The sequence below is a fragment of the Neodiprion pinetum genome, chromosome 1 (assembly GCF_021155775.2).
Source record: "Neodiprion pinetum isolate iyNeoPine1 chromosome 1, iyNeoPine1.2, whole genome shotgun sequence".
NCBI classification, from domain to species: Eukaryota; Metazoa; Arthropoda; class Insecta; order Hymenoptera; family Diprionidae; genus Neodiprion; species Neodiprion pinetum.
This window is the reverse complement of record NC_060232.1, coordinates 29,913,108-29,938,455: the sequence shown is the minus strand read 5'-3', so window position 1 is coordinate 29,938,455 and position 25,348 is coordinate 29,913,108. Positions and strand designations below refer to the sequence as shown.

The window sequence follows — 25,348 nt, the reverse complement described above, 5'->3', positions numbered from 1 at the left end:
TAAAAATTGAATTGGTCTTTTCAAGAAAATTCGTTTCTCGAAAGTCAATAAGTCTTTAGATGGAAAATTAATGTAGGGTAACGAAAAACGTGAGAAAACTGACCTCGATCGATAGAAAATTGAAAAAAACTTACCCTTTTATTGGAAGCGCTTGCAGTGACCAGATGTATTGTTCAAAAAATTATTCCGTCACAAGTAAAAAAATTATTTGAACAAGGTACAATAAAACCGAAATGCCTCCGCGTCAAGGTGATTCAACACAAGTTCGAGTTCAACTTGAAGTGAATCAACCTCTGTCGATTAAAGGTGTGATTTGAAATTACAAAGAGACGCGTAACTGAACAGAGAATAGCACTCCGAGATAAAAGCTTTCCTTTCTATTAATTATGTATCCTTCCTTCTACCCGGTTCGTCCGCTTGTGTACACCTTCAAACCCTCTCACTCGGATTAGAAAATCTTGAGAGAAAACTGGTTCGTAGAAAAGACATTGATCTCGCCCGCACATTGAGGGAGAATCTTTTATTCAATGAAGAAAGAAGAGGGAAGAAAGTGAACGGAAAAACTGAAAGGACGGAAGCAAGTCGATTGCAGTGGAGATGGAAAAAAATCAATCTCACCCGAAGTAACGGGATTTCACTAATGATTTCAGTATCATGTGTATACACGGAAGAGGCTTACGGTTAGATCCGCGAGTCGGTAATAAACTGACGAACAGACACGACTTGTTTTGTTAAATCCGAATATAATTGCCAATCCGAGGGTCGGTATGTTATAGGTATAAATTAACCACCTGCGGTGTGATTACGTTCGTCGGGATTGAATTCGGAATGTAATAATACAGCAACACTTGGCTGTTAATAATTTTATTCGTTTATTTTTAACGATGGCAATCGGTGATCGTACAAAATCTATATTATATAGATTGACGCCAACCTGAATAGTAGGGCGTATCGAAAAACCACATTTTTCGAATTTCGACAAAGTCTAGTGTGGAAAATTTCGATCTTGATAGAAAAAATAAAGTGATTTCAAGGAGAACATTTTTGGATAATATTTTCAAATTGAGCAAACGGTTTTTAATTTGGGAATTTCCTTAATACAGCCTTAAACGCCATATTTGGCCATTTGGCGGCAATTTGGAAGGGGGGGGGGGCAGGTACCGGAAGAGGGGAAACGGGGTAGACCAGTTAAATTCCGATTTCACTCCCCTACAGCTATATTTTGAAAAAAAAATGTACCGGTATTGACTCGTCTTGTTTTTCTTACTTTATTCAAGAAAATTTGACTGTATTAAGGAAATTCCCAAATTTAAATACGTTTTCTCGAGTTGAAAATATGAACGAAAATGTTCTCCTTGAAATCGCTGTATTTTTTCGTCAAGACCGAAATTTTCCACACTAGTCGGTGTCGAAATTCGAAAAACATGGTTCTTCGACACACTCTATCGAATACCCCACCGATGGCTGTATCGTTGGCGGAGCCGCGCGACGATGCACGCTAGTTTCATTATAAATCCCTGAAACGTGGAAATCCCGGGGATCCATAAAACCCGAACGCCTGCTAAAGCCTTGCGACACGAGCCTTGGCACGACCGACTTTATCCCGGATTCATTTTCCTATTGTGAATGGTAAAACAGGCTGTCAAACGTACCCCGGGATTTCCACGGCTTCGCGCTGGTTTCGCCAATACACGTGATCAACAAATATACATATGTACGTATGCATACATACACATACAATATATGTATACGTACAGCTGTACAGAATACGTATGCGGAAATTTTTGTACAAGCAGAGAAAAATATGTGATACGTATAAAAATTCATAACCCATATGCATATAACATGATTCGCACTCGGATATAGAAGCTTCGCCAAAATTACACTATGTAAATTCCGGCTCTGGATGCCTTACACATAACTTGAGCACAGACGACTGGGGGCAACGAATTGAATAATAAACGTTATTTTACTGTGGAAACGACGAAGGTACGTTAAAAAGATACGAGCGAAACTTGACGAAAGTAAATCATGGTCGGAATGACATCTTATGCTACGCGCCTGCTTGTTATCCTTCCAAAAAGTACAACAAAATTAACACAACGAAAATTAACGATAACCCTCTAACTTTCGCGAAGGCGTTAGCTCGTCAAATCAAAATTTCGTATTTGAAACATACGTGAATTAGTACGTATAACCGATTCTGTCACTGCGAAAAATAAATTGTGCCAAATGGAGAAACGAACGACTTAGAAAAAATGAAAAAAAAAAAAAAAAAACAACAGAAGATTTCACAGACGGGCGAATATCGATCGAATCTATAACTTACGAACGAATTTCAATACGTGAATATAGAAGGGTTGAGACCAAGGTGAAGAGTATAGGTACGGGCTTGATTAGACAATCTAATATTACGTGAATAAAGTGCGGTGTAAGTCGCAACGCGTCTTAACCCTTTCAGTCACAGTGAGATGCTCAGCCTTAGTCTTATCACAGTTTACTTATCATCGATATTACAGAATCATCGAATTTCAATAGTTTTTTCGATTTTACATCAGCCATATTGAAGCCACCATCTTGTATTTAGAAATGATCAAATTCTGTAATCAGCGACCGCAAAAACCCTCGAGTAACAAAATTCAGGCCAAATCGAGTTGAAAAATGTAAAACCGAAAGGGGAATACCAACTAACCGTGTCTCGCATTGTTAGCCAAAACTACGTGTTGGCCATCTATGCCAGTACTATACGCACCGACGCTTGGAAGTCTGCTTAAAAACCCGTATGAATTAACCTTGGTCGTTGAATTAAGCAGGCCGGTTGCGGCACTTGACTTACCTGCATCACCATTCTGATTTCACTGGGTGTTAGACGATTAGGGGAACTGTTCTCACCAATTAGCGATAATCCCCAGGCTAAACCGTCCATTTTGAGGACTTCCTATTTTCCTCCGCGTACCTAATTATTGCCGGCTTCCAGCCCCGAGTTGCTGATTCGATGATTATCACCTCCCGCGGGTTATACTATATACCGACGACGAGATAAGTCGCCGATTGCACGGGACGATCAACGAAAATGATAGATACGAGCGCGGAGGAAGTTTCAGCGATACTGGCGACAGAGTTGCGTTGTATATAAACAGTTATTATTATCGGTATACCAAAATAAATCACGCTCACCCCGCAAATATTCCCTGTCATCGAGACGTAACCTTGACTTCGATTAGGGAATAAAACAATATCATTCCAATCGCGATTCTTGCACGTTTGTCAGACACTTTGCGCTATCGTTACCCGCCTGTTTGCAAGCTCTACTGAATATGGGTACCCGGCAAATGTTTGACATCGGAGTATTGTTTGCCGATACTTTTCGACGAACAAGTGTGCGCGATGCGCAAACAAATATGTCTCTATATTGCACTCAGCTATGCCGGTTCGTGCGGATTATACACGGAGGCACGTACCTAGATGGTTACGAACCGGCGCTCCGATACATTTCCAACATAGTCCATATATACGCGGTATTAACGTGTTTGATACCTGCAGAGGTATCCTCGGGGCAACGTGTTTCACACCGCAGCACTGCGTTTCCCACAGTTTCAAACCAATCCGAGACTCAAAGGCATTTGACGCAGCAAATCGGTTAACTCGAATCAATCCGTTTTGTAATAAATTTCAACATATTTTTGCCATTTTGGCAAAGTTTGTTTTCTTTTACCGTACAACTCAATCTGCTTTTGAACCATACATTTCTTTGGATTCGACAATGAAACACAGAGCTATCGATCTGTTTCTGTGAAATTAGGTGCAAACAGCTGGTCATTATTCAAATATCTATCCCAAAGTAAAACCAACCACCTTACTTTTTTTCACAAAGTTCTCAACGAGCCGTCAAAACGTAACGTACCTAACGTGTTTCAGTGAGATTGCAAACTCCCTATGAGATCCCATTAGCTTTTGGTATCGGTAAATCTTCAACGAAGACTTCACGCTTCTCTGACAGACTGTTTGCCTTACAAATCGGCTAGCAGATATTTCCACGAAATCTGTACCGACCGTTTGACGTCAACAGCAAGACCTGCCACCAAGGGACTAATCGAATTTGAATGTAGGTTAATTTGAACGTCGCCGATCTCATCTACAGAGTGAATTTTAGCAGGGGTCTCGCTGCGCATTTGCGTGTTGATTTTTGGAGTGTAACACGCCTGTAGCTCTAAACCCTAAATAGCACTGGACCGGAAATCCGTGTACCTTAGGTAGACGAGTTGTACCGGAAGGTAGTATACATACACCGTGAATTTCTCCTGAAACAGACCCTGTACACGTGTGCACGGAGGATTTTTTTCAAAAGACGTTCACGGTTGTAAAGAGTATGTAGTTGTAAAGAGCTCGATTAAAAATACCAACATTTGACGCCATCCAATTCGTCTTCGATTACGCTATCAGCTCTGTTCATATCCAAAGTATGTGTACATGTTCCGTATCTAAGACCAGACGTTTCTTGTAAAATCTGAAAGATGGCACACTCCACAAGTAGACCCATTACAGCATCATTTTTTCTCCTCTAAATCCCTAAAAGATGCATATAATAAACATTTTCTTACGTCTCTCTTCGTTTCTGAGATATTCGCCTGAGGGGTATTAAAACCGACCACCCTGTATATGATCACGATGAATGAAACTCGAGATATGATCTGAAACTTCCGACGACAAACACGAAGGAACATCAAAGGCGAAAAGGATTTTCTCACTTCGTTATAAATTCAACGTCTGCGGTACGAGGGACATATTTCATAGCTACGATGCCAACTTTCATACACGTATGTCATGTATAAGGTAGAAGGTACATCAAGAAGTGCGCGTTATGAATTTGGGTTCAGAGAAATGAGGGGAAAAGGGATTTTCATTTTTCTCTCTTTTTTCCTCGACCTATGATACATGATACGAAATCCTCTCAAACAAATTCTTAACAAGGTCTCAGTGCGATATGTTTGGTATATATATATATATATATATATATATGTATACAAAATATATATATATATATATATATATATATATGTGTGTATAAATATGTATGCAATGTATACCCTCAAGCCCGTACATCGAAGTTAGATATGATTTTCCATCTGCGTTCTTCGTGGCCATGGCAACCCAGTTCAATAAATCTACAAGGCCCCGACGACTTACCTTCAATTTTATTTTCTATTTTTTTCATAGCTCTCATTAGTAAGGATATTTCGAAGTGACGCGAAGTTGAGGTATCGAGTCACCAGCGATGCGCACACGAATCCGAAATGTTGTTCACCCTCTTGATACTCTCCCGTCATCAAAATATAAAAACATGAACAATTGTCCGGTAGATTTTCTTATTTCCCCTTCCAATGATATAACCTTCGCAGCCCAACAGACTTATCTCAAACCGAGCCTCTGAGCCCCTCTCGAGATTCTGCCGGAATGAATTTCGGCCGTTCATACATGGAATAAAGCGACGTCGTAGATCCTCCTCGGAGAAATAACTTCAACTATACGCTGTGCAGCGGTAGACATGTTATTCGAGAATGAAGCGGAAAGCTCGAAATAAAAATTTCCCAAGATTTTATCTCTCGTAACGGATTATTAAAATCAGTCTCCGACGATTCGCCCCAAAAGTTACCTCTGCAGGCTTCCCTCGAGATATATTTAATTCGCAGAATTATTTTCCAAGAACGATGGCTTCTCTCGGCGAAAACGAAGTTATATACAATAGCAAACACCGCCCCTCACTTTATCCCTGATAAACCAGCCTCCCGACTGCTTTGCAGCGTCGAATACCATTTTAAATGTCGCTGAGAAAGTCCATCGTTCGACAGGAATGCGAGGCGTCAAATTAGACGTGGGTAACGGTGGGTGAAAAAGTGGCATTTAATAAACGTTCGAACAGTGAAATTGCGCTTTGTCTAGACTCATCAAGTCGCTTTCGATCATCGTCATCGTCTTATAATGTCCCAAGTCTCCCCTCGCCGTTATTTACGTCAACATTGTTCTGATCAACCGTGACGCGATTTTGAATCTTCGTCTTATTATGATTTCAATATAATGGTACGCCAGAATTAAATTCTCTCTCTCTCTCTCTCTCTCTCCTTAACTTGAGAAAACCTTCAACTGCAAAAAAAAGAAAAAACCCATTTGTTCCCTGGCGACTTACGCTAAACGCATTCTTTCCATCATTAGCTCGGATGGCAGGCTATAACATCTCCGATTAAGCACAAAGACACGGTATAAAAACCATCGATAAGCCTCAGACCAAAAAACAACGTTCGAAATGGCCATAACGTTCCCCATAATGCTGCCGCATGTAGTCGCTAATAAACGTTTCTTCGCGTTCCTGTATTACCTCCGAGAATTTAGCAGAGATTTTTCGAGGTCTGAATCCATATCCTCCTCAACCCCAAATGAGTAAATATCGTTATCGACATAGTTTCGCATTAAATTTACGTATACGATTTGAAACGAATATTAATTCAAAAGATTTTCCGTCCCTTCATTCGCAATTAATTTTAATTAATCTTTATATGACGATCAACGATTGTACAACGCATTGTAACACTGTGTGTAATTATTTCGCCGACAATAAAAAAAAAAAAGCCTGAATACCTACTGATTTACTCTCGTTGTTCAACTTGCAGAGGATGTAATTGTTTCATTTACGTAATGAAACGTTTCGCACGGATTAAAAGTGCTTCCCGGATCTCCGTAAATCATTATAATACGGTGTGGCATAAATTCGTACAACGTGCTCCGCAAGCCACCTGAGCAATGCGGTACCGTGAAAGACTTAAAATCTGAAGCATCTGTTTTCGCAAGCCGCCGCGTTAATTATGCTGGTAAAAATCATGCGTAAACAACATTGCCGTAAGACAACCTGTGTACGTGTATATTGGTTTTCAGTCGACGCGTTACGGCGTTTACGACGTTATTATAGCGCCGTTAAACTTCACCAAGCTGCCTTGAATCATGCCTCGAGCAACTCAGGCGTTGATGGTTACTTTTTACTGCAAAACGTCTAGATAAGTACTAAACGTAAGAGAACAAAAACTTTTCTCTAGCCGCGGCAAGAGAACAAAGCTAGTTTTTTCAGCTTTGTACATCGATACCTGAATCAACGTGCAAACTATTCGTTGCTCCAAAATGTCGGCTCATGTCTCACGGAGGTTCTTCTCCGCGTGTTTGCAGAAAGCTGGAACTGACAATGCCCCTCTTTATTTTACTCTTGGACCCACTTTCGGTACTCGCGCGGTATATAATACACGTATATATGTATATACATTATACATCTACCGAAATATCAACCGAGGCTCGACTTAAAAAGTTTCTCCTGTAAAATTCACCGACGCGGTAAAGTTTCGGACACTTTTCTAATCGATGACCTTTTTTCCTCGAATCCCAGCTAAGAATTCTCGGTAAATTATCTTCAGACTTAGAAGCCAGGAATGCGTCGGTCAGCCTAAGAAAGGACGCTGGAAATGCGTGGCTCAATTTCATCAATCGCAGTAACCGTAGACAACGATTTTTTACTGACGAAATAATAACAAGATCACGCATCGAAGACAATCATTTTTTAATGTAAACGTCAAGTACACCTTGCCAAAATTACAAGAATTATTTTAATCATTTCCGTCTCGCGGACTGCAAGCAGTTTCCAGGCAAATAAAATTTGCGAAGCGATAATTGGCGTCAGGTTGAAACAAGCCCAGACGCCCGTTTTCCTCCCTCGAAATTCAGCCGTCCTTTTCGCAACAGAAGTGAATTCACGACAAAGTAAAAAAGGAATAATGTAAATGACTTCTCTAGATGGTACCAAAGCATCGAGCATGAAATACTTATACGATTCCTTTTCAAGCGTCACTGCTTGTTTGATGTACCCTTAGACACATTTTCAGAAGTATCTTTCTGCCCGAGTGTTACGCTGACAAAGTTTCTCTGAAGTTCGAGGTTAAAGGCCGGAGGTTCATTTCCGCACAGTCGTCAAAGTCTGTCGAGTGTATACAATATACATTAGCGTGTCTCTTATTTAGGGTGTTGACGATTTTTTTCCGTCTCATCCCCCCAAATCAACTTCAAATAATTCAAAAACAATTGCCTAATTTTGTCAGATTCTTACCTCACTCTAACACGCGCCATCAAGAGGATGGATTTCCCCGTTTAAAATGCTCGTGTTTCGGACACATTTTCAGTGCATATTTTATTGTAAGAGTAATGACGTTGAAAAAAAATCCGTAACTGCGAGTCTTCAGTGAGCATTACTGATATTATCTGAGAAAAAATTCACATCATCGTACCGGACAATCTAGACGAATTCCACACCCTCTGAATAAAAAAGAATTAAATTTCGATTTCAGAGTTGTTGTAATTATCTGAAAAAATTAGGTGATTGTTTTTGAATTATTTGAAGTTGATTTGGAGCGTGAGATAGAAAAAAATCGTCAACACCCTGAATAAAGGACACTCTAATATACAAGTATATGTAATATAAAACGTCTAACGTGAGGAAGAGCTTTCGAGCAGTGCGTTAATTCGATGGCCAGACTGGTAGTTTCGATAATTACCGACTATGTTTATCCTTGCGTCGTAGACGAATGAAATTCCGAGCTGATATAGTCCCCGAATCCCCAAGACATATCTACAGCCTGTAAAGTGGACAAATTCACGCCCGGCTTGACGCCAAAGAGAAGTGGATCCAATCGAGCTGCCGTGAATTGCTGTTTTCTGAAGCATGAACTGAAGCCTGCAAGCTCGATTTGCGTGTTTCAAGAATCGACTGCATTGTCGGGTATCCGATGAAAGCTCTTAAAGTTTAATCCTGAAGCTCACTAGACGATGAACTGATCGCGAAACCTTTTGGGCGAGCTTTTTTTTATTTTGCCTTAATTATTCCAACCGAGACGACTTGTGATATATTTTGAAATGGTACGTTTACTGAAAAGCAAAGTCTCCCGGACCATTCTGTGCTCAACGCGCGATTTATTTAAACTAATTCAGAGATCCTAATTCAAAGTACGATCAGGTGAAACTCAGAGGCTGTCAGATTTAGAGACAATCAGAGTAAAATCGAATGTATCGGGATAAAAAAAAATCAGATCAACCGCTGCTTCGACTGAAGTATTTTGGTCTTCGGTCGTTTAGAATATATACATTAGATACATGTATAGATCTCATATGTACATCGTATAAACGTCAAATCATTATCTTACCTGCGATCGATCTGGAAACTTTTTAATAAATAAACGATCAAACGCTTTGCGAAAGAGAAATGTCGGGAGCACGCTGAGTTCAGCTTTATACGAGAAGGCTTAGACACAAGCGCTTAGGTGTTTTATTCTCTTACGATCGAGTAATCCATAAATTGCAAAGAATGTACGAGGGTTGAAACTGATAAAGAAATTCACACCCCTTGGGACGAAATATCCCATCGGAATAATTAATTAATAACACCGGCCAGTCGCCGGAGGCTGTCTACACCTATTTAGTCAGCTGTCTTTCGTAAAAACTTTATCGTTCAAATAATATCATGCATCCAGTGGAAAGCCCAAAGATCGATGGATCCTTTTCTTTCCTATCTCGAACTCCGCCCTCGCAACTGTCGCCTCTCGCGTGACGTATTGGCTCGACGACAGGCATCGGAACGCGACGAACACTCATATCACAGCAAGGATCGGTTTGCGCGAGGTGATCAAAATACGAAATGATGAACGGCTGGGGCAAAACGAGGAAAAAGCAAAACCTGCCAGAGTTCGGAGGTTAAACGAGGGTGGTGTTATACGGAAGTTACGGGGTATTAATTGCGACACGTAGCGCATGCATGCAGGTACGTACGTACGGGCAATAATTCACCCCAGCGCAAAGCGTTTAAAGTTGTCGTGGCGAACGATGCTTGCTTCGAATTAATTATACTTTACCGTTTTCTACTTGCACCGCAGAGCCGAGAAGGCGACCCGCAGCTTGCGCAAGCTCGTGTAACAAGTTAATAAAACAATTATGAAAAGAGTAATTACAGCTGGGCGTAGTGCGGAGATGGTGCTGGTACAATAAGTTACGAATGACACAAGCAATCCTACGCCTCGTTTAAAGACGTGCTTAAGTTCCCTCGTTATAGGCTTTGCCAAGTTTGAAAGAAAGTCGATTTCAGGTTCAACGCTTATCACCACCCCTGGTACTAATTCCGAAAGTAGTCGTTTACTCAAGTCCCCGATTAACTTTAAGCTAAGTTTCGTGTTAAGAAATCGAAGGTTCTTTATCTCTTTTCTTCTCACTCCCTGTGCTATATACTTATATACAACGGAAGGAAGAATACTTGATCAAACTGTTGAATAAAACAAGATACATTTTATACAATGGATACGAAACCTTGAACGGTGGAAAAAAAAATATCAAAAGTATAATACTGTGTTCCAGGTATCCCAGGAAAATTACAAACAGATATTTCAACTCCGCGAGCGACGAATGACTTCTCTTTCTAAGTACTGAAAACCGGGATACAATATATATCGCGTGAACAGTGTGCATTATACATGGGTACATGATTTAATGAAACGATTTTATATAAAAAAGGAACAAGAAAATTATACATTATACGAAAAAAGGAACGTTTCATTGAATATTCGTATTCTCACAAAGAATACATGTATATGCGTATTACATATGTTCACGAAATTGAGAAACAAAAAATGTAATTTGCCGGCAGTGCCTTACTCGAAAACAAGTTAAAAATCCTCTTCGTACCAGTTTCGAATAAAATTCTATGAATGGCGTAAAATCCTGCGGTGATTTTAAATTGTAACATTTCTCGTATAAATCTAAGCTCAAAGATAGACCATAGGTATAATCACCGCGAACCGTCAAGAAAACATCTCAAAGTAAAGACGCCGGTGGTGAGATGCGATCTTTTCAAATTTCACACCCATTAAGCAACAATTACTAAGGTCAGTAATAAAACTCGTTAATGGCACCCTCCGCAGGCCGGATGGCTGCTGCCTGTAAATTTAACGAGGATAGATAAAGCGAAGGAACATCAGAGTTATGAATTATCGCATATTTCGAGTAATTATAGTCGGGGGGAGGGGGGGATTTATTGTAGTAATTCTCACCGGCGTGATGTGACTAGAAGCAGACTGCCTGCCGATACGCCTAGCGCCTGCAAGATTTTACGATTGTCGCACAGTGAGTAATTTTCCCGGTCAACGGATTCTCTCGAAAACTATACGATCGTATATACGACTGCAGGGCTGCCTCGTATTTGTCGTAGCAAACAATGCAGAGCGCTGTCTAGCCGGCCGTAATACCAACACGTGCGCAACGGCTCATAACGAGGACCAAAACCCCTCGTGATAGTTTAACGTCCGTGGGGACCGAGCGCGATTGGTCAAGTTTCATCTCAAATATTCGCCCCCCTCCCCCCCCCCCCCCCCCCCCTCTCCCCCCTCCCGGGATAAACGGGACTACAGAAGGTCCCCCGAATCCAGGATCCGCACACGCGCCGCTTGATTACTTCGGCCATACTCGAACGCTGGTCAAAGTATCCTTCGTTCTTCCCCCCTTTTCCATACCTATAAGCTTCAGCTTTCCCGAAATAATTGTTCGAACGTACAGAGCCGAAGTACCGATCGACCGGCCTCGTAATCGCGACCCGAAAGCTGCGTTATATAATTATCCTTGGAGAGTTGAAACAGTGAGACCAATTTAACGACGTAGTCGCGGTTCGCGGTGAATATAAAAAAGCTCTCTGCGTTCGTTTTCGCCCGAAGCGATCAATCAATTTCAACGATGTTAACACAGACGAGGCGGCCGAGTATGACAAGTCAATCCGGAGAGTGAACTTGGTTGATTGTAGGCTCGAAGAAAGGCCACCGTGGAAAGTCACGACCCTTCGGCTTCGACGGTTGGCGGTGAGGCGAATGCCGTCGCCTTGTTTGCCACGGTATCACGGATGTTTGCCGAAACGATATCGCAAATTAAATTATTCAAAAGTCAGGTTTGTCACGTAACGTAGTACAGAATTAATTCGTTGGGTCCGACTGCAGGCGAGACAGTGACGATTGTGGTCGGGCAAGGGTTTTCGGACTTTTGTTTGACTTCGTGGCTTCTTCTATGCAAACAGCACCGCGGTCGTCTCCGGCGCAGGGGTCTCGAGTCGAGTAGCCCCGTCCGAATTTCTACCCCCTGACAAGAGATCCCGTATAAATTACTCCTGCTAAACACGATTTTCGCAAATCAATATTTGCCGCCCGCGTCGTCTCGGCCGAGTATATAGTCAATTTAATTGAATCATCGTTTCTGCATGTCTTGACATCGGAGTATCCATCACTAACCCCCCTAATGCCCGCCAACTCCATCACTCTCTATCTCTTTCTCTCTCTCTCTCTCTCTCTCTCTCTCTCTCTCTCCTTTCCCCTCTCTGTACAATATAATAAATCGTCCGAACGATTTCCGGATGAGGAAATCGGCAACGATCGCTGCGAGAGTTGAAGGGTATTAAAATGCCGGATACTGCTCAGGATCATCCATCAACGTTTCAGGAAACGGAGAGACGGAAAAGATAAAAGAAACGTACGGTGTGATTGATCTGAAGACAAAAAACAGATGGCGGTGGAGATATATCGTCGCTGAATTTGAGTTGCCGAGATACGGCCGATTTCGCCATTGCGAGATAAACGCCAAAAACCGTGTAATTTTCATGTAACATGCGAAATGTACAGCATCGTACGTTCTAAACTGAATAAAATTTGCATGTATTTGGGGATATTTTCGTATACCTTGAAGCCTAAGCCCTCTCTACATTTCCGCTGAGTTACGCGTGTCCGATATCCATCCACGCGACAAGAATCGTTTGAAGAATATTTTCATACAAGACAAGATGTACGGATGAACTTTCGGAAGAATGATATTTGATCACAGAGAGTAGCGACTTTCCGTCGATAACGCGTTTCCGCTTCGCTACCGATTCACCGGTAAACTGTGAAATCAGGCTTCTCGATACCCCGGAAGCCCTTCGTCGTAAGATCAGGAGTCATCTTCCAAAGAGAATATCAAACGGACCGACTACAGGCCGATTCTTGAATAAATCTATACAAGCAAGGCCTGTTTGCTCTAGTTGAATAATTTTGCGGCATCGTCCGATCATCCGGTGGATGATGAAAGGCGGTCGAATATAAAGCGTAACCGATCCGTCATTCCGATCCATCCCCTGAATTAGTCAAGGGAAGCGTATAGACACGAGCTGCAGAACGAACAGCTGAGTTGGTTATTCTCGAAGCGCATGACGGAGTTCAAAGCGTCGCGACGTCGCCGACGGGGTGGTAAAGTACATTAGGGAAGAGCGAAGCCGAGATGGCTCGTGCTCTAGCCGCTACCCCGGTGAAGAGGGCTCTCTTCCAATAATCTCCCTCACTTGGCATTGTCCGCCATCTTTGACCGAACCCCCCGCGACGCCACCGGCGGACCATTATCGAGTGTGCCGGATTAAAGGTCCGTTTCCACTTTATGACTCGGAGTTTTTCTCAGTCACGGGGATCGCGGTGCACGCTTCGAATTATCTTTGAAAGATCGCACCGTCCGACCAAGACGTCGATCTTTGTTCGAATTTCCACGACGCCGGGAACATTTCCGACCGCATTTATTAACCGATACGCTGCGGCCAGGTCTGGCGTTGCAGCCTGATGCACCGCGTCCGTGATTGTAATTAAATTTGTTACAGTGATGAGGAACTCTGGTATCCTGGGACATCACCGCGGGGAGTAAAAGAGGCCACGTTCCATCGTATAGGACAGAAATAAACTTCATTATTTTACTACGGAACAAACCAACGCAGCTGACACAATGAAAATTGAATATAGTAAATAAACCTTGTACGGCACTTTTGTGTAATATACCCGCAGTATAATTTAATTAGGGAATATAAATTTCACTAGGTACATACTCTCTTTGCAGAGCAAATAATGAAGGGTAAAATCTTTTTTCAGGCAGACTGTTTTTTACGCCGTCATTTTTCGATCATACTAAAATTACGTTATCGTTACGTAATTGTGCTAAGAAAAGTAATCTTGCATATGAAACTGAAAGCCTAGCTAGCGAAATTTCTCCAATATGGCCGGGAAACGGAAGAGAATTCATCGTCAAAAAATCTCAGAGCGAATGTAAACTCGCTGAATGAGAAGAAAGTACAATCGAAAACTTTTTCCTTTCTTTTTATATTCGCTTCAGACCTTTCTTCGCCCTTATGTATTTCAAGCTTCCCTTGATCCTTTCATTTTTCTTCGCTTCCATATCCTGGAAAGGTTAGAAAAGCGGCACAGCTTCGCGGAAGACGAAGCCGCCATCACCGATTCGTGGCTATCGGTGGTAGTTTATGTATATATATATGTATATGACGTTCTTCGAAGGACCAACCGCGTTGAATCTTGGAACTCGATTCAATTTCGTACCGATAAAGAAGCTCGCTGTCCTTTTCACTCCGACGAATGAAACTTTCCTCGGTCTCTCATCGTGCCCAGATGTTACACCCGAGGGAACGACATCCCTCAATCCTTAGCCTGCACCAGTCACCGGTCTTCTTCATACTTTGCCTATAATAGACTCCGCGATTCTCCTCGAACCATACGGGGTTAATAAACCCCGTTTTGTACATGACAACGTGCAAAGAATGTTTCCAACGTCATCCCCGGGCGATTTTCTTTCCTAAAAGTAACCTCGCAATCCTCCCCTCAGCCCTTCGTCGCCTGCACGAAATTACAGCCAACGGCAACAAGACGTTTTCCAAACTTAATTCTCATTTTTATTACAATTATTCTCCCCTTTTAGCTGCTCCGTCTTATTCTTTTTCTTCTCCTCATCAAAATTCTCTTTCCATTATTACACTCGTATCTTGACACGTCATATACGTATATAAATATATACGCGTCGTGCATTAAATTGTTACGCCGTCGGTGTTTAATTCGCGGTATTAAAGGTAAGTGTACCAGTTACGGACCCTGTCCCAATTATTGACCTTTTTTGATTGTCTATCTGTTTGATACTTAGCTCTAAGATTGCCAAAAAATAAATTTATAGTGTCTAACCCTCTAGCAATTCACAATTTGTGTCGTGAATTTATAATTTTTGAAAATAGAAGAGTCAATAATTGGGTCTAAAGGTATCGATAACCGGTACGCTTACCTTGCATCTGTGTAAGATGGTCACTTTACGCGTAGTCAATAATCTCAATGAGTGAAAACTGTTCCGATACAATTTTTTAACGCAACGACAAGTTTCCTCTATTTCTGGGCAATGATTCAGAGCGTTCTCGCTGCGGAAAAGAGGAGAATTTTAAAACAAGAAGAACGCGTGGCAAAATCCTCGAGCACACTTGAGCGTGGCAAACAAGTTGAGCAGAATATTCAGATCTTCTTTTATTGCCGCGCGACAGGAATGGCTACAAGTTGGTTGCGAGAATGTCACGGTTGAAAATGGGACAACTCTAAAAGCTAACTGGATGCCTGGGTCATGGACACAACTCGTGTTCAATCTCGTGGCTCTGGCTCTTTTCCACTCTTGTTCGTTTGTTCGTCCGTTCGTTCTGCGGTCTCGATGTGATTGCACACTGCCGTTGTGCGGGAAAAGCTCGTGAATTCTCATATCGTACACACGTATAATCGAACATCTGCAAATATTCGGGAACACCGAAGTGTTCGTCGCTAACCAAATGCCACTCCGGACTCGACACGCGCAGATATCGTAATAAAATTTGAGTGAATTATCGGTAATTCGCATCCGTCGAAAGTGCAACAAAAAGGGTTTCTCCCGTTTCCATATAATATGGATGGTGCGGAGCGCATGTACCCGATCCAACTTGGGTTATAACCACTCGCCACAATTTCGTCGATATAGGTATACAGTTGCGTTTACTGTTCGGTAAGTTCTTGTTATACCCTGCAGCGTGTCTTAGTACCTGCAGAGCGATGTAGTCATGCCCAAGGATCGGTGGGGCGTTATTTGGGTCAATGCCGTATGATGTTGATCGATGTGTGCTACGAATTGAGATTGATTTATTTATTTAACAGCCGCACTTGCCGTGATAGACACGGAAATCATCCATCTCAAGAAGTGTACCGTTAGCGAATGAGATCGTATAATTAACAGACGCCAAGGACTGCACGTCCAAGTATTACGGATACTTAGTGTACATAATACCTACCGATTAAGTAACGTGCGTGAAATTAATGGCTTGTGGATTAATAATTGAAATCACTTGGATGTACGGATCGGTTGGCAAATTAAAAAGCACCAATGCGAATGCTTGACAGATTGTATAATTCCAACTTGAAAAGAATGAAAATTTACTGAAGATTATTTTTTTCGAAAACTCAATTATGAAAAACATACGAGATGCGAGGAATAATTTCAAGCCCTCGTCCAATTTTGCTCGTCGACTCTAATTCAGTTATGAAAACGCATTTCAACCGCAAAGCAAAGCATGCGCAAATAGAGCGATAGTCGAGGAACATACGTTTATGTGAAAAGTTAATTTTTTGTAAAATATAAGCTGTACGACCGTCTTCCATACAAATCGTGTCTTTAGTGAAGCTTTACCTTTGCGCGGTTGACAGATTGACACAGGAAAAGGGGAGGCATGGGAGGTAAATATAATGATGAAAAGCAATTTCAAAGCTGGCTGTAACATCAAAGCAGCTGTGAACGCATGGACGAATCAGACTGCAAAATCAGTGCGGACGTATTTTATGTAGGACCAAGAAATTCATTCCCTAGCTGCAAGGCGTATCGTACAAGTTATCGGTGAATAGGATAAGAAAAAAAAATATCGAAACTCATAGACAAGGTGTTTCGTGATGAATACGTTTCCCTGCCTGACGAAAACAAATTTATCAGATTTAAAAACATAATAAATAATAATATTGATTTACTCGGTTTCACGAAATCTTGCACACAAAATTATAATCCTTATTAAACCTTACGAAACCTTTTCTTGTAATTACAATACAACCAGTTATTCAATTGAATTCAGAAAACTTCTTTCATTCATAAAAATGAATTATTTGCGGGATGCTAACAGAATATTTTACCGAACAAAAAATATTATGAATTCACTCAAACGGAAAGAAATTTAATTAAAGCAATTAACATTTATTGCCTCGGCAGCCCGAAATGAATTCATTTTATTGTACCAACTGGAATTTTCTAAATCCAACCCAATACTTCTTTGTTTCACAGTAACAAGTAAACAACAATTTCATCGAAACAAAATTTAATCCAATTAAGCGTGCCGTTGCACTGTATCAACAAAATGCAAATGAATAGAATTTTTTTCCTCAGTGTACATGTATGCAAATTAAAACAATCTGCCTACCACAATTTTACCCGAAAGATGTCACGTATTACACGTATTATACGTATACTTACTATATATAGTTATATATATATTATTTTTCGCATACGATGAAATGTATAAGTTACAAGCCTGCGAGTGAGATTAAAAAAAAAAAATACCCCCACATTAGTTTTCCTCCTCCCCAAAATCCGGACCGAAGAAGAAAATACTCTTTTCTTTCAAAGTCACACGTTTTATAGTAATTGTAGGAAGAGGAAACAATACGCCTGTGAAAGTTTGAGCCGTTAATATTGACATTTAGTGGTTCCTGAACGCCGTTTTTTATTAACCATTTGATTAAGACGGGAAAATTTAGTTTCAGTTTCATTTTGAATTTTGCAGCTCAGTAATAACATAGCTGGAATAATAGGACTACGTGGATCGGGTGATGCAACAGAAACGTAAGGAGATTGAGAAAAGAGGAGGAGGTTGAGAGCCGCTTGACGTCACCACATCGTCCAGCATTAGCTGTTTTTTGTATTTTTCTAAATTTTTTCTCCATCACCTCATTGCTTACTCTTCTCGGAATCGTCTTTAGTATACCTATAACTTTACGGTATTAGGTATACCGCAAGACCGCGACGTAGAGTTTATGTTCCATAATTCACGAAGCTCTCACTTTTTACTCTGCATTCCTCCCTACTGCCTGTGGCGACTGAATAATGGAATGGTCACTATACGTGGGAGTAGTGATACTATGAGAGTTCTGGATACAGATTCCTGTTACCGACACTTACTGACATCCTCCCCAGACTCAAACCCTTTTTTACACGTAACTGTCACAAAATAACGAAATATCCAAAACTTCATTGAAATTTGATACTACGAGGGTCACATAAGACGTTAAACGGTTTGTCTGATCCGAGTATCCTGTATAAATATTTCTCATTTATTTTACTCTCACCACCATCGCATCAATAACCGTTAACGTCGCGCTTTGGAAAGTCAGTATAGATATATAATAAATATAAATACACAATAGTGTAACTATAACTTGACGAATTACGTGCGAAGTTTATGATCAGCAGTTTACGTCGCCACCACCGAGTAACGATAAATTATTTGGGTGCAAAATTCGACTGCGCAGTTATCGAGGACAGATCTTGACGTGAAATAATGGAAAACTCGCGAAATTCTCCATCCCGAAAAGTGGTGTTCACGTCGAGAAAATATATGGTAGAATAAAAAAAAAAAAGAAAGAAAAAGAAAAAATTGGCGAACGAAATTGGGCAAGGCTGAGTGAGAATGATTTGGGTGTGGGAAAATACGAGACATGTGCACGTGAAGAAGGAGATTAATCGAAAACAAGATGGCGCCCACAGCGCAAATGAACTCGGTGGTTCAATTCCACTAGTCTATAATAGAGAATCAGCGGAACATCTGTTCCTCTCGATGCAGCTCTAGATTAAAAACTGATCAACTCGACTATTCTATAGCTGACAGAGACTTCGACCTCGCCGTTTACAACAAGGCAAGAAAATGAACCACCTCTCCAGGAAAAGTTTGCGGGATCTATTCTTTCCTCGCAATTAAAATGAAAACTTTCCAGTAAGGATCGAAAGAAGTATACGATAAACAAAATCGACTTCCAAGAAAACGCCAAGAGTATACGGTAACGTTATAATTCGATAGCGGGTAAAGGAAGCTCGCATCGGTAAAAGTATTATAAAAGAAAAAAAAAACGAAAAAAAAAAAAACAAGCCGGGAAAATAGTTTTTTCGAAGTTTTAAAAGAAAAATTCTGAAAAACAAAAAATTTATAACATTTTTTTCAAATAAATATATAAACCGAGAAAAACGTAACCGCTTATTTAAAAAACCCGAAAAAAATATAGACTTGCCGGTAAAACATTGAAAATCGATTCTCATTCCCGGTAGAACCGGAAGTTCAATTTCAACGGGACATGGCATATTTTCAAGCCCATCATTTCGTGGTAAAATCCTGCGAGCTTCGAATTTTTTTGAGCAGACCGACGTACCGACATCTACACCGACGTTTTTCTAAAAATCGATGTTTCGGATTCCAGAGGTACGAAAACGTAGAGGCTCGTTGAAATTAGAAAACGTCGCTTTCGATCGGAACCAATACTTTTCTTACATCAGCAAAGGTGATGAAAAGTAAAAAAACAAAAACCACCAAGGCATTATTCCATTCTACTACAACACGTCCGAATACGTGATTCGAACTACTGAACTTTATTAACGCCGAGGTGAATATCGACCGATGAATCTGGCTATGCAGATCGCGTAGATGCACAAAAATAATCCCCGTGATCGATTTATCGGAGATTTGTGCAGCGTTAACGAAGCACAGAGACGATACATCGACCGGCTAAGTGATGCCAAGGGTTTTGCCGATAAAGTAAACGTCTATAATTTTCCCCGGGGCAAAGACGGTCCATTTGTGTAGGGTCGTTTCGCGCAATCGTGACTTCCGGCTGCAAAAGGCGTACGTAACTACGTATACGGCGTGCAGGGGTGAAGAGGTGGAAAAGTAAGAGGCGTGCAGGAAAGTACGTACTTGAAAAAGTACGTGTCGTTGGCATATCCAAAGAAGGGCACCGTGTACGTGAGCATCCAGATGTTGCCGCCCCCGCAGTCGTAGTAGGGCTTTGACCACCGGCCATCCTCGTACTTGACGGTCAGAATTTCATCCTCGACGCGAACCGTGTGAGCGCTCTCGTTGTGGGTGTACGTATGGAAGCCTGCAACAAATCGTTATTATTTATCTGCAATAATCCATGTGTTCTGTAATACACTGAGAGAAGTTTTTAGTTCCGGTTACCGCTCGGTCCTTAACTATTTTCATTTTTAACCGCAATCGAAAGATTTAGTTCTAGGTACAAAATGAAAATTAGCTGTGAAGCTGTTATCAGAAAGTCTAGTATCCGTTACTATTCTTTCTCATTACGATCACTGTTACTATATTTTCTTGCAACTGTTGCGAAAATTTAATGCTTGTACGACAATAAATTGATGTTAAAGCCTGGTTTAACTAAAAAAGTACAGTCAACCGAACAGACTGATTTTGCGTCGCAATTACCAAAAACGGATCGACAATAGCGCAAAATGGTTACGCGCACCTCGTTTTTCGTAATTCCAACAATATTCAAATAGTTTTTTTAACGATACCTGTTTTACTCAATTTGTCTAGTTACTATGCCAAATGAAATTTTTATCAGTGTATATTCGAAAAGAAAAAATCGAAAAGATTTTAAGACCATGTTGAAATCCTTGTGAGTCTCCGTATAATTTTCTGTCATTTTGAAAAATATTGAAAGTGACCAAAAAATTCGAAGATTAATCGCTTCTAAAAAATCGGGTGATTGTATATGAGAATACCGTGCCATACACCGAAACTGAAACAAAATTTGGACCGGCAACCGTCCGACATGAAACTCAAAAGTGAAACCCGCGCATAGAATTTCTCATACATACATTTTCGCTCTAAATTTCCACTTCGGACAATTTTATGAATTTATTGCCTCGCCGTGATATATTTCAATAAAATATAACGAGTATCGTTGAAACTCCATACGTGAACTTCATTCGTCACATTGTAATTCGACGGAGGTTAGGGTAGGTTATACAACTCGAATCGCGTTTTAAAGAGAGAAAAAGAAGATGAAAAAAAAAAAAAAACGTACCCGGATTCCCAATGGGCGTCATTCACCACGGGTAGGTATATATATTTAAACTACCTTCTAATGGGTGTTTCAGCGCAAAATATCCACCGCGCTGAAACGAGGGTGGTAATCGGAATTCATTGTCGGTGTTAAATACCCAAAAGTGCACGCAGGGCGGTCGGTTTCATATCGTCCAACCCCGCACAGTTCACGGTCCAAAAAAATACCGGGTAATTATCGAGCTAAGCATATCCCAGTGGACGTGTATGATGTTTATCAACACCGAAATAGTAGCTAATTTACAAGTTTCTGGCAAAAGAAAACATACATGGCATCGACACAACGATACCGTGTGTGTTGCGATTAGCGATGAGTGGTTATTGGGAAAAAGCGGTGATCAAAGGCGGACGGAGGATGAAAAATTTGCTTGAAAAACAAAAAAGAAGTAATAAAAAAGGAAGAAAAAAAAGACAAAAATCCATTCAGTCGAGGATTCCAAACATCGGATTGATTATAACGCACGGTCGAAGCTTCGGGCAAAATGTGAGGGATGTACACCGTCGGAATTTTATGATTGAAAGCGGTCTACCGCATATTACTCAACGAAAAAAGGTAACAAAGGTAAAAAAGTTCCGCAAACATATCCGTCTCAATATCTGAGCGTCCATATTAATTACTCGCGAAACTTTTGAAATACCGGAAAAACTTTGCTCATCTTGCGGTCGCGTTCTTTTTTTTTTTTTTTTTTTTTCTTCATACGTTTGTTTCATCCGCGTGAAAAAGATATTTGAATGTACGTTGAAAGGTAAAAATAGCCAGTGAGATAACGAAATATGCGTGAAGATAATGAAATTTACGTAACGGCTCGATGTTGTTGCGATCTTAGCTTTTCCTACCCTTTTTTATCACGGTTACATTTCCCGTTGGTAAAAAAGGCAAGAATACAAAAATACGTCGCCCGTACGTTTATCGCACAGCAAATTAAGGTTTAGTCGGACGATTGCTCGGGTTAATGAAAAAAAGGGGTTGGCTTATATGGGAAGGGTGAACGAAGGGCGGTCGGTTTTTATAAATAATTTATACATCCTATGGTCCTCGCTTCGCCCTTACACGTCCTTCCTTGTTTGAGTTGAATTTGCATTCCAACGTCCTGCGAAGAACATAATTTGTCTTCGGTTGGATTCAACCGCTCGAATGAATTTATTCAAGAAGAAATTCCGCCAGATGTCGAGTAAAGCACACTGCGATAATTTGGCAAAAGTTTCGTTCGACGACGGATTCGCTTATGGGCTATTCCGCGTCAACCGGATCAGTCATCTCTCAGATATTTTTTTAATTTGGCATGTGGATTGTGTGGGACGAGTTAGATTTTTGTGCCAAAGCGCGAATCTCATAATGCAAAATTCGATTTTTTATTAACAATAACAAATTAGACTCCCATTTTTTTCAAAAATTCATAACTTCGGCAAAAAATTAGATACAATATATTTTTTTTTTTCAAATTACGCGGAAAGCTCCATAGAATTTAAAAAAAAATACGAAATGGTAAAAACAAGTTGTTATCAATTGTTTATTTAACAATTAATTTTTCAAAGATTTTCAAAACAGTGACTGACACGATCAAAAAATTTTTTTAAAATTCTGACATGTTCCTTGAACTGTACTACAACCTGTGAATTAATTCCAGAGGGGTGTTTTTCTTCGTTTTCGAGTAAAAAATCATTAAAGGTGTCGATGCGCATGAAATTGCGGCCCGCCGAGTCTCTACGTAATGGCGGGCGGCCGGTTGCCGTCCACCGCTACACCGCGGTGGCGTCGCAGCGTTATTTTAGAGTCATTTTCACGATGTAGGACATGATTGAAGAATCTGAAAAAAATACTGTACCTTCACAAGGCCTGCTCAAAGCGATAAGTGAAGTTTCAGGAATGTGTTTTTCACCGTTTTTTTATTACAGAGATTCAAAATAACGGTTACACACCATGAGAGTGCACATAAATGATAATAATTACATAACTTGCTACTTATTTTAAAATAAAAACACATTCTTGAAACTTCACTTATCGCTTTGAGCAGGCCTTGTGAAGGTACAGTATTTTTTTCAGATTCTTCAATCATGTCCTACATCGTGAAAATGACTCTAAAATAACGCTGCGACGCCACCGCGGTGTAGCGGTGGACGGCAACCGGCCGCCCGCCATTACGTAGAGACTCGGCGGGCCGCAATTTCATGCGCATCGACACCTTTAATGATTTTTTACTCGAAAACGAAAAAAAACACCCCTCTGGAATTAATTCACAGGTTGTAGTACAGTTCAAGGAACATCTCAGAATTTTAAAAAAATTTTTTGAACGTGTCAGTCACTGTTTTGAAAATCTTTGAAAAATTAATTGTTAAATAAACAATTGATAACAACTTGTTTTTACCATTTCGTATTTTTTTTTAAATTCTATGGAGCTTTCCGCGTAATTTGAAAAAAAAAAATATATTGTATCTAATTTTTTGCCGAAGTTATGAATTTTTGAAAAAAATGGGAGTCTAATTTGTTATTGTTAATAAAAAATCGAATTTTGCATTATGAGATTCGCGCTTTGGCACAAAAATCTAACTCGTCCCACACAATCCACATGCCAAATTAAAAAAATATCTGAGAGATGACTGATCCGGTTGACGCGGAATAGCCCTTATGCGTTCGCGTTACACACACGCGAACGGTGAAGGGAGGAGAAAATATCGCGGTCAGAGCAACGGCGAAAAAGCTTCGAATCGCGTGCCGACTTGCAATTATTAATTCGAACCATTAACGGTGCTTCTTTCGTCCTTCCAGTTTCCGCTGTGGTGGTTCTACGGGCTTCTTCGATCAGTATAGTGCCGACTGCCCGCCTTCTCTCAAACTCTGTTTTATTAATTAAACTCGAGGCTGAATATTTCCCTTAAGCGCTACGCCTTTTTAATAAAATATTATCGAAGTGCATAACTGCAAACTTTAATGAAAAGCATAATAAACGCTAAATTAAACGTCACCAAGGTAAACTTATCGTTAGTATGTGTTAATTTGTTATACCTTATATGTATATTTACCCTCGTGGCTTTTGCATGGCTGCTGGAGAAATTCGTTTTTTTGCACAAAGTAAAAATACGAACTGTCCGTAATACTGTTTCGAATGGCATATAAATAACGCCCATTGTTCAACGGCTGATTCATCATCCCACACAATGTATCGTACGTGTCTCTTGTGATAGCAAGACAGACGGTGTAATAAATTTCGAATAACACTTGTTGGAATGTACAAGACTATTGATTGCAGTCTGAGTATTTTTAATCAAAAGGGAGTTCGTATTTTTTTCCGTTTCAATCATCCAGCAGCCTTCACGCGTATCAAAGATTAATGCTCATGTATTGAGATGGGGGGAAAGCGAAGCTTCGTGCCCCTTAAAAATTATTTTTCAATCTTCTCGTTCTTATTCTTATATCCTCCGAGAGGATATAGCGTACGTATATTAAAACTGCTTCGATTGTCGGTGAGAAGTATGAAAGAAAAGTATTTTCGCTATCGCGGAAAGTATAAAGCAAAAAAAAAAAAAAAAAAAAAAACAACAACACAATTCACCATCAGCCCGAGAGTAAAAGTCGAATAATTAATCACGCGGCTTAACAATTCCACCAGCATTGAGATTTTCACAATCCGAACGCAGCTGTTTTCCATTACACAGGTTTTGCCCGTCTGTTTGCTAATCCGTAACTGAAAATTTACTTCGGGACACTTGCAATTAACGCTTCGTTTTACGATCGTTCGAAACCCGAATTCATCGATCCTCCCCTTATTTTCATATAAAATTTCAAAGGTAGAAAATAAAATATTAGATTCACATAAATTTGAAAAACCTTTTCCGCTCAAAATATCTTTCGTATTACTTGGATAAATACATACAATTATAATTTCAACCATTCCATTATTTAAATAGCCAAAAATTTGAACACCCGTGATCTTACACATATCCGGGCAGAATTTGGTCGAGGAATTGATGTCCTTGAAATTGCGTCCGAGAAGTATTTCTTGCTCCGTATCGCACCCGAAACACATTGTATATCAGGCTTATATCCTGCAGGACTATCCTGTTCCAGCCGCGGCTTTCCCGCACGCACGGTATATACAATAATATACGTATATACTGTACCTAGGTACGTAAAGGAAGATATTTCAGACGGTCCATTCTCCAGTCGCGTCTCTCTCTCTCTCCCTCTCTCCTGCTCCTTTCGTTTTTCACTGTAGCAGGTTTCAGCAAAGCCCGTTGGCTCCTGAACACTGAACGGTGAAATATTACCTG

General features: G+C 40.5%; 1 protein-coding gene across 2 annotated transcripts in view; it reads right to left on the bottom strand.

The window, feature by feature from the left end:
* The window catches only part of LOC124218372 (metabotropic glycine receptor), a 137,372-nt gene that overhangs the window by 59,919 nt on the left and 52,105 nt on the right, over positions 1 to 25,348 (bottom strand). For both annotated transcript variants that reach the window (XM_046624906.2, XM_069136823.1), the window contains exon 3: positions 19,916 to 20,099. In XM_046624906.2, coding sequence (XP_046480862.1) covers positions 19,916 to 20,099 — 184 coding nt within the window. The remainder of the gene's footprint in view (positions 1 to 19,915; positions 20,100 to 25,348) is intronic.